The 10,464-nt window shown below is 49.9% G+C and overlaps 1 protein-coding gene across 1 annotated transcript; it reads right to left on the bottom strand.

Moving 5' to 3' along the window:
* Positions 1-8,484: 8,484 nt before the first annotated feature.
* Positions 8,485-9,746, bottom strand: LOC131332740 (uncharacterized). Its single transcript, XM_058367037.1, has 3 exons — positions 9,116-9,746; positions 8,906-9,037; positions 8,485-8,817 (listed from the first exon to the last, which is right to left on the bottom strand). Exons 1-3 carry the CDS (start codon positions 9,713-9,715, stop codon positions 8,485-8,487), a joined length of 1,065 nt encoding a protein of 354 aa, XP_058223020.1. The 5' UTR covers positions 9,716-9,746.
* Between the last annotated feature and the right edge of the window lie 718 nt (positions 9,747-10,464).

Raw genomic sequence — 10,464 nt, 5'->3', positions numbered from 1 at the left:
CCTGATCTGATGAACCCCCACTTATTCTCCGAACTCTCCACTTCAGCCATAATCAATATCGCCAGGGATTCTGACGCCTTCGCCCGTACCTTGGATCATGTCTTCTGTCCGCAGGAGTACATTATTAATGAATTCTTCCCACAACCGGTTGTTGAGATCCCTGACGAACCCCATATCTGTGTGCTAGATCCTGAAGACCTTTGGGGTAGGGCTGAAATGGTGAACGTATGGGTCGATGGTGAAGAGCTAACCGTCAACAAGGCTATGTTGGATGAAGGCTCTCTGCAAGTCAACAACGGCAACAACGTCGACTTCTGGAACTCTTTGGAAGAAAAGAACATATGGGATACCCTGGAGATGGAACTCTTGAATGACACCCTGAAGAAGATAAAGCTCGACAAGGGAAAACGCAAGGCCAATACCGATCTCTCCGATTTCTGGGAGGGTATTTGGTGGGAGTCCACCCCCAAGGCAGTCAGTAATCTTACCAGAAGCGGTAGGGTATACCAGCTCGCCAACCTCCAGCAAGGAAGCTCGTCCCGAGCAGCACCACCTCAACAGAGTAACCCTCGCATCCCCGAGAATCCAGCCAACTCCACCCCTGTCTCGCCAGCTCCATAAAATAACTCCTCAAACTCCAATAACCTTCCACGTCAACCTAACCCGCCCACCCACCTTAATCCATTTGTCAGCTCAAACCCAAATGCCTCTCACCACCAAAACCCAAATACCAACGCCGACCCCATCATCCAGCAACTTCATGAAACCCCTGCCCGCATGTCCATGTGGGGAGTGTTGGCAGCTTCCCGCGTGCATCACCGAAGGCTTGTCAACTCTCTCTCCAAGCTTGAGGTCCCTTCCGACATAGCCCCAGAAGCCTTCATCGCCTTCATAACCCCAAATCTTGCCCAACACACCTTGTCCTTCACCGAGAAAGACCTCCCGCCTAAAGGAACCGATCATAATAAGCCTCTCCACGTGACCATGAAATGCCTGGGAAAGTGGGTCCCCACAATACTCATAGACAATGGTTCGGCCATCAACGTGTGCCCTCTCCGCACCGCTTACTACATGGGCCTCAAAAGCAAGGACTTTGCGCCATCGACTCTGGGTGTCCGTGCTTATGATAACACGTGGCGCGATGTCCTGGGAACAATCAACCTGGGAAATTCTGTGTACTAGACATACGTGCTTCGTTCAACCTCTTACTGGGGAGGCCATGGCTGCACCGTTCTGACGTTATGGGGGTACCCTCTACGCTGCATCAGAAACTCATCCTAGGATTGGATTCTGGGACTCTTATCATCCACGGGGATTCCGGTATTCGTCCACACTCCGAAGATAATTCCCCGCTGCTGGAAATCATGCACGGAGAAGAAGACGTGGCCATGGGGGGGTTTGCTGTCATGACCTCAAAGGTTTGCACCATTCGGGCTGAAGATGGTTTATTGGTGAGTTCCGCGGCATTGGAAATCATGAAGCGAATGAATTACCTGCCGGGCATGGGCTTGGGGCTCTATGAACAAGGAGTCTTCGAGTTCCCTCATTTCCCCGGGAGCAATGAACGCTTTGGCCTGGGTTACGAGTTCAAGAAGAGTGATCCAGAGAAAAGGTGGCGCAACCGCGCCCGAGCTCATGCAGTCGGAAAGAAGCAGAAGGAAAAGGAAGCACCGTATCAAGGAGAACCCGAGCCTTTCATTGATCTCGAGACAAAAGTGAAATACCCTGGGTTTGAAATCTTCGCCAATGACACTTGGGAGGATGATGAAAAGGTAACTAAGATGGAAGAATTGTCTGAAGCACTGGATTGGCTCGAAGCCTTTGGTTTGGGTAGTCTCCAATCTCTGTTCGAAGGTGAGGAACCAGAGGGTATGATAGAAGACGCGGCTGTGCTCATGCTGGGAGGAGAAGATGAATTGGAAGACCCTTCTAAGCTCATTGTGGGGCGCTTATGAAAACTGCACTTTCATTCCATTTGTAACGCGCACTCACGACACTAGCACCGAGTCCGAGTCTGAGTCTGATACTGACTCTTCGTCTAGTAGTGAGTCGGAGTTTGTGCCTATCGGCCCTCCTCGTCGTAGCTTTTACTTCGAGTTTGAGTCAACTGCTGTATTCCCTCCCTCCGAGGAGCCTATCAATGAAATGAACGACACCTTTGCTTACTTGCCGGATTTTGAAATAAATTGTTTGGATCCCGACGATGAAGGAATAGATTTCGATGGGGACATCCCCAAGGAAATCCGTTCCCTCATCGAGCGTGAAAATGAAAGGCATGCTCAGCCTCTAAAAGAAGAAATAATCTCGATAAACTTGGGTGATGAGGAGAACCCTCGATTGGTTCAGGTCGGTTCCGGGCTGTCTCCGAATGAGCTTTAAGAGCTCACCGATTTACTAAAAGAATTTAAAGAAGTCTTTGCTTGGTCCCATGCAAACATGCCCGGAATCGACCCAGAAATCGTCGAGCACAGGATCCCCCTCTATCCCGATGCAAAACCTGTTAAACAAAAGCTGAGAAGAATGCGACCCGATTGGGTGTTAAAAATAAAAGAAGAACTAACGAAACAAATCGACGCTGGTTTTCTAATCGTAACTGAATACCCCACTTGGGTTGCAAACATCGTGCCTGTCCCCAAAAAGGATGGAAGAATCAGAGTGTGTGTCGATTTTAGAGATTTGAACAAAGCAAGCCCTAAAGATGACTTTCCATTGCCGCATATAGACATACTCGTTGATAACACTGCAGGGCATGCTTTACTATCCTTCATGGACGGTTTCTCGGGGTACAATCAGATTCTCTTGGCTCCGGAAGACAGGGAAAAGACTACATTCATCACTGAGTGGGGAACCTACTGTTATCGGGTTATGCCGTTTGGGTTGAAAAATGCCGGTCCTACGTATCAGAGGGGTGCTACGACACTGCTGCATGACATGATCCATAAAGAAGTCGAGGTGTACGTCGACGATATGATAGTGAAGGGGAAGGAGCGGAAAGATCACCTCCCAGCGCTGAGAAAGTTCCTCGAGAGAATTCAGAAATACAGGATGCGCCTTAATCCACAGAAGTGCACATTCGGAGTCACTGCTGGGAAAATGCTCGGGTTCATGATCACAACCCGAGGGATTGAGGTAGACCCTTCTAAAATCAAAGCCGTTCTTGAGATGGAGCCACCCCAATCAGAGAAGGAGGTCCGGTGTTTCTTGGGAAAAATTCAATTCATCAGTCGATTCATCGCCAAGTTGACCTTGACTTGTGAACCATTATTTCGACTACTCAAGAAAGATGTGAAGTTCGAGTGGAACGAGAAGTGTCAGAAAGCTTTCGAAGCGGTGCGAACTTATCTCCAGAACCCTCCGATCCTGATGCCGCCTACACCAGGAAAACCTTTGATCCTATACTTGTCCGTCACGCCCTCATCAATGGGGTGCATGCTGGCACAAGAAGGAGAAGATGGGGTTGAAAGGGCGATTTACTACTTGAGCAAGAAGATGGTAGGATGCGAGGAGCGATACACTTCACTGGAAAAGACATGTTGGGCGCTTGTATGGGCCACAAAGAAGTTGAGACACTACGTGCTCGCTTACTCGGTGATACTGATCTCTCGGATGGATCCTCTCAAGTATCTATTCGAGAAGCCAGCACTTACCGGTAAGCTAGCGCGTTGGTTGCTCTTGTTAGCGGAATTCGAAATCAAGTACGTCACTCGCAAGTCAGTGAAAGGGAGAGCGATGGCAGAGTTTTTGGCAGATCGTCCGATTGAAGGGCCAGAGCACACAGAATTTCAATTTCTGGATGAAGATGTGATGTCGACGGTCAATGAAACGTGGATGTTGTACTTCGATGGAGCCGCAAATCAGAAAGGATTCGGGATTGACATACTGCTGGTCTCGCCTGAGGGGTCGCATATTCCCCTCGCATTCAAGTTGAACTTCGAAGTTACGAACAATGAAACTGAGTACGAAGCATGTATTGTGGGAATGGAAGCCGCATTGGAGATTGGTGTCAAGTTGCTAGAAGTCGTTGGAGATTCCAACATGGTTGTATCGCAAGCAAACGGAGAATGGAAGGTCAGAGACGAGAAAATGAAGCCGTATCATCAGCAGCTCGATGAACTTCTCCCGAATTTTCAAAAGGTAACCTTCACGCATGTACCGAGGATGAAGAACCGCTTCGCAGACGCCCTGGCCACTTTGGCATCCATGCTGGAACTTCCAATTGGGGTGAAGCTGAGGCCTGTCATGATTGAGCAGAGGGGAAAACATGTGTATGACTATGTCATGAACATCGACGAACCGGACGATGGACTCCCTTGGTTCTACTATATTCGGAATTTCGTCGAAAAGGGGGAGTTCCCTGTGGATTCAACTAAGAAAGATCGGATCGCACTGCAACGACTCGCATCTCAATACATCATCTGTGGAGGACAATTGTACTGGCGATCTCCTTGCGGAGTTCACAAGTTGTGTGTTCACGGTGACGACATGAAAGCAGTAATTCACGAAGGAGTTTGTGGACCTCATATGAATGGGATGATGCTGGCTAAGAAGGTGTTAAGGCTAGGCTACTATTGGTCTACCATGGAGACAGATTGCATCGAGTATGTACGCCGGTGCCACAAGTGCCAGACTCATGCCAACCTTATCCATGTCCCGCCCTCGGAGTTACACTCGATGGCAACGCCATGGCCATTCTCCGCCTGGGGCATTGATGTCATCTGAAAGATCACGCCTGCAGCTTCTAACGGTCACAGGTTCATCTTGGTGGCAGTCGATTACTTCACTAAATGGGTCGAAGCAGCTTTGTACAAAACTTTGACGACGGTTCAAGTGGCTCACTTCATCAGGCAAAACATCGTTTATCGGTATGGGGTCCCTCAAGCATTCGTATCTGATAACGGTTTTCATTTCGAGGGAAAAGTTCTGGAACTCTTTGAGGAATTCAAGATCCAAGTACATCATTCAACCACTTATCGGCCACAAACGAACGGGGCAGTCGAAGCAGCAAACAAGACGATTCTGGAAAGGACTACTCAGTCAGCAAGAAATTGGCACGAACAGCTACCACTAGCTTTGTGGGGATACCGGACGTCTATCAGTACACCGACAGGGGCAACACCCTACTCTTTGGTGTACGGTATGGAAGCCGTTCTCCCTATCGAGCTAGAAGTGCCATCTTTGAGGGTCATGGCGGAATGCGGAGTGGACGAAGCTGAATGGATCAGCGGAAGGTTCGAGGAACTCATGTTGTTTGATGAAAGAAGGCTGCGCGCGCTATACCACATTCAGGGCTATCAGCGAAGAATCGCCCGGGCATTCAACAAAAAGGTGAAGTCAAGGGACCTACAAGAAGGGGACATGGTAGTCAAGGAAATTCGTGCGCCAATTTTTGACTTACGAGGGAAGTTCCGACCTAAATGGGCAGGGCCCTACATCATCAAGACCATCCTCACTGGAGGAGCAGCTTCAATCGTCGACCTCGATGGCAACGAATTTGCGAATCTTGTCAATTTGGATCAACTCAAACGTTATTATCCCTGAGAGAGCTCGCTGGGCCGAAAACCCCAAGGGCGGGCGGTTCCAGGCAAAAGTTAGAGCAAGCCTGCTAGGTTGAAAACCCGAGAGGGCGGCCTAGGCAAAAGTTAAGGCAAATAATCAAAGAAAAGCTCGCTAGACCGAAAACCCGAAAGGGCGGTACTAGGCAAAATTTAGGGCGCAAAAGGAGAGTGTCAATACCCGAGTGAACCCGTAGCCTAAACTACGTGTGGGCCTGATTCTCTTTTACGAGGGATACGTAGGCAATCTCATCCCGAGATTCGGTCCTAATTCCTAAATATCAAAATCCGATCCCAAATCAAGTCCAAATTGACAAATCCAAAACGCTTTTCAGAGCCGCATGTGATCAAATGAACCGAAAGGGGGAAACCCTTAATCAGTCGATTTTATTCAGATTACTTCTTTATTACAAGCTGAGCATGAAAATGAAAAAGCACAAAATCAAAGCACACTTTTTATTTCAAAGTCTGGCAAAGTAAGCAGTCAACCCATCCTTGCTTTCACATCTCTCCTTAGCCATTTGCGGTACCTTCCGGTCGAAGCAATAGAAAACAGTGGGTCACTTGGCTCGGTCCTACGAGTCCCCCACGACCGAGTGTAACTCCGAAGGCTCGGAATGTTGAAGGGAGGGAGATGAAGCACTTCAGAACCCGGCTGCGGCACCTCATGGCTAAGTCCAAGCTGGCGGAGAACACGGAAGGGTGAGTAGAAGGAAAAGCCTGTCAAGCCAGCCACAAACACATGCGTCGAGCCCATGTTGCCAACGGTCATAGCAGGAAGCCTCAGCCAATGGCACCGCCAAGCAATGTCATCTTCCTCCGCAGAAGCAAGGAAATCAGCCCAATCATCTTCACTCCCATACATCACTTGAAAGGGACTGTTCCATCCACTTGCACGATACCACCAATCATTAGCTGGGGGTGTCAACAGACTTAATTTGTCGCAAAGCCATATCTATCAAAAAGAGAGAAAACAAGTAAGGAGCCAAATAAAGCCTGAACCGAGTGTCGAGGTAAAATGAATGAGAGAAATAGAAAAAGGAGAGCTGAGTGAGGTCCCTAACCTGCAGCAACAGCGGACTACCACCAAAAACCCTTGTGCGACCAGCATGAACAACATTTAACCCCATCAAGGTTTCAGCAAGAACCAATGGCGCAACATCCTTGCGAGCCTCAATCTGAGCAGCAACCCCCACCAGTGAGGAATTGGGCTGACCAACGGACGGAACCAACAAGAAGGCCGCCAGGAGGCAAATGCAACAAGCCTTCATCCTACGACCTTGGTGCTCGAAATCCGTCAAGTCTCCAAGTGGGCTGAACCTCTCGTACAACTGCACGATGTTAATGGCATTACCCCGAGTAAGAAACTCAGCGACGTTACCACTAACACCCAGCTTTGCCTTCAGAATATTCTTCATGCTCTCCCTGATCATAGGAACAACCGGCTCAGCAGAGTCATGGCTTCCGAGATAAGCATGAAACTTCTCGACGGTGGGGCACAGTTCTTGAGAACCAAAGCGAAAGACGTGCACCTCTGGATCCCAGAAGCGCGCCGCCGCATGCAGCAAGACGGGACGAATTGCAACCTCTCGGAGATGTCTTAGGGCGTAAAGCCGATGCCCTCAGAAGTTCAACCAGTCGATGCCTTAAAGACTGTCCAACCAAGGGCGAAGTAAGGCTTGGTTTAGCATGGTGATGGAAAGAATGGATTTTTGAAGGGAAATGATGAAATGAAGTGTGAATGGATTACCAAAGGAGAGCCTGGTATTTATAGAAGCTTAAAGTGGGCAACACCACCTCCCCACCAGCCTTGAAACTCATCAAGTTTATCATTTTCAAAATCTTTTCAAAATTCAAACTTTGGAAACTTGGAAAATATTGGAAAAACCACAAGTCAAGCTTTGGGAAGCCATTCTGTTCTGGGGAAGCAGCTAATACGAAGCCATTCAGGCACATTGAAAACTTGCGAGCAGAAGGAAACAACAGAGGACAGCCAACAAGTGGCATTGGAAAACAGCAAGGGACAGTCCATGACAGCAGTCCCGAGCGCTCGGGAGTGAAGTCCCAAGCGCTCGAGACCACTCTCGAGCGCTCGAGAGTACTGCTGTTTTGCAGCAGATTCTAGTTTCCCCATTTTGGCTTCCATGCAACATTGAAACCCTGTTTCATCAAGTTTAACAGTTCCCAGCAGTTGTCTAAGGGTTACAGCAGTTCTGTTCATGTGTTTTGTCGAGTATTCAAGTGTGTTACGTGAAAAATCATAAGTTTTCCAAAGTTTTCACTCCTTGAGCATGTCGGAATCCATATCAAAGGCATTTGGTCGAATCGAGCAACACGCTCGAGCCATGACGGGTCTCAATGACTGTTTGACGCACTCCAAAAACGTGTCAGCACTCTTAATTCAAGCTTTCATCATTCAATCGTACCAAAATCATCATTTTAAATGCAAGTGTCGATTGTCAAAAACATTTTAGTAATTCTCCCGGTCCCCTCGAGTCACAGCACTCATTGTTAACCGCGCAGCGCACTCGGTTACGATCAAAAGCCCTTAAATCTAAATTTCATGGTCGATTGCTCGAAAGTTTGTCGTTTGGTGTCGATGTCGAGTTTTATTCCTCACTTTGAGAGTATCGGTCGAAATTCGCGTACTCTTTACGTTCTTTCAAAGCTAGAAGAACATATTTCATAAAATACAATTCTGTAACAGCAGTGCGAACGAATAAAAGAATAAAGTGCGAATTCTCATAAATGAACACGGTGTTTACAATGAGTGAAGAAAGAAGTACAAAAACTGGGGCAAACACGCGCCCAAATCCTAACTACCAGGGCACGCAAGCCCGAACAAAACTGAGGCACGCAGGCCCAAAATCTACAACTGCGCTGGCATGCAGGCCTATGTACAAGGTAAAGCTAGCAAAGCAAAACATGAGGCTCAGACTCGTCGAATTTTGCTCGGTCGTGGTCCCTCGGACTCAGAACTCTCGGGCTCGTCATCACCGTCGTCGTTAGGAGAACCAGAAGCAGTACTCGAGTCCGACGTCACCAGAACACGTGACTCGGAGGACTCCTCTGTCCCCTCCTCTGACTCCTCCGGCTCCACACGAGCTGGTCTCCGCTGAGACGCCTCCCGAGGCAAAACCTCGAACCGTCCCGCACCCGCAGCAGGCTGTGGCACACGTCCTGCATCCCGACCTCGCGTGCTGGCAGGAACGGGAGGGCTCGTGGTGCCCTGCGGACGCGTCCTAGCTGAACGTCGTGGCTGCACCTGCATATCACAAACATATTCTCATTTTGTGCATATTCGAATGTAACTTTGCTCAAATCGAAATATAGAATATATGTGCATGTTATACCTGAGTGGACACAGGAGAAGCAGTCACAGGGGCAGGTCTCGTCTGAAGGGCTCTCCCCTTAGCGCAGTCCTTCAAGAGGTGGCGCATCCCCACCATCAGCATCATGGCCTGCTCAGCCCACTCTCGCGGCACCTGCAGAATGATCCAAGATTCAGAATATGCAAACAGGGAATGGTCAATATACAAAGCAAGCAGAAATGTTGTTTATACCTGAGCAGGAAACCGCATCGGCGGCTGTGGGAGACGTGGCACGTCGATCACCTCCCGTGTGCCCGACGAACTCGTCACGCCTATAGTCCACTTCAGCGTCGGCAACGCCGGTGGTGCTGAAGTTTCCGCAGTCTCTGGAACCCTCGTGCTCCCCTCTCCCCTACCTCCAGTACCTGCACCTTGCCCACCAGCAGGGGCTCTAGCACCTCGTCCCCGACCCCGTGCAGAGCGACCACCGCGGCTCCGCGCTCCGCTCTCGTCCCTCCAAGCTCCCACTCCGGCTACCCGTCTCTCGAACTCCTCCTCCACCCCCAGGCTCCTCGCCAAGTACCGATCTGCATAAGCTGCGTAGTCCAAGGAGCGTCGAAGGTGCCTCTCCAGATCTGTGTCCGGCACGGTGAACAGCTCAAGCTCAGCGCGAGTGTAGGACTCAGTCCTCTGCAAGCGTGGAGGAAGCAGCCCAGGAACCACGAACGCTGGAAGACCAAGTGACTGTCGAGTCACTCGATCCCCCAGGTACCACTGCCAGCCCAGAGGGCACTCTAGTAGGACCCTGCTCCGTGTCACCTCCCGACTCCTCGGAAGGAAGTCAGCCTCCATCCCTGCCCATCTGTCCCAGTGAACCTGCAATTCAAATTTTGGATTCATTCATAAGTCTACTCGCCGAAAAATTTGATAAAATAAAAGCAAGAAGTGTCAATCGTACCACAACCCCTGTCAGGTTATCCAGCCAACGCCGGAAAGTCATCACCTCCCCTCGTCGCTCCTTCGCTCTCCGGTACGCCTTACCCCAGGCTAAGCCGCGTGGAAGTAAGTTCGGGTCCGTACAAGTATTCTCGGGTGGGAACATCCCGAGAACCTCGTTAGCCCAAAGTTGCAAGTTTCGTAATTCAAGTCGAATCAATCTCAAATGCATAATTCAAGTCGAAAAGCAGTCGAAAGCAATTCAAAAGCAATAATTCAAAGTTATACCTCAAACACCCGCCAGTACCCTACAACTGTGTCTCCAACCCCGCAAGAAGCAGCTCCAAGGAGACAGTAGAGCGTGCACAGAGCAGCACCTCCCCAGTCGAAGCGTCCCGCCTGTCCCAAGTCAACCAAGCCCGCTAGATAGCACAGGTGCACCCGACTACGCCTGTTCGGGAACAGAGAAGCCCCGAACAAGTATAGCAAGTACGCCCGGGCCATCTAGGCCGCCTCCTTGTCGGTCGCAGGCTCGTGGTCCCAGTACTCCACGAACTGCCCGTAAGCGGCCATCCCCCCGCTGTGGCGTGGCACTCGCCCGAGGAACCACCTCAAAGCCGTGTCGTCCAGCACCAGACTCGAGTCGTAAGGGATCGGGTCTCCTC

Source organism: Rhododendron vialii, chromosome 7a, assembly GCF_030253575.1.
Source record: "Rhododendron vialii isolate Sample 1 chromosome 7a, ASM3025357v1".
NCBI lineage: Eukaryota > Viridiplantae > Streptophyta > Magnoliopsida > Ericales > Ericaceae > Rhododendron > Rhododendron vialii.
This window is presented reverse-complemented; position numbering and strand designations above follow the sequence as displayed.

Coding starts and splice junctions, on each gene's coding strand:
- LOC131332740 (XM_058367037.1), bottom strand. CDS start 9,715: ATGGAGGCTGACTTCCTTCCGAGGAGTCGGGAGGTGACACGGAGCAGG. Junction 9,038..9,115: donor CGATGCGGTTTCCTGCTCAG/GTATAAACAACA, acceptor ATCATTCTGCAG/GTGCCGCGAGAGTGGGCTGA. Junction 8,818..8,905: donor CTTCTCCTGTGTCCACTCAG/GTATAACATGCA, acceptor TGTGATATGCAG/GTGCAGCCACGACGTTCAGC.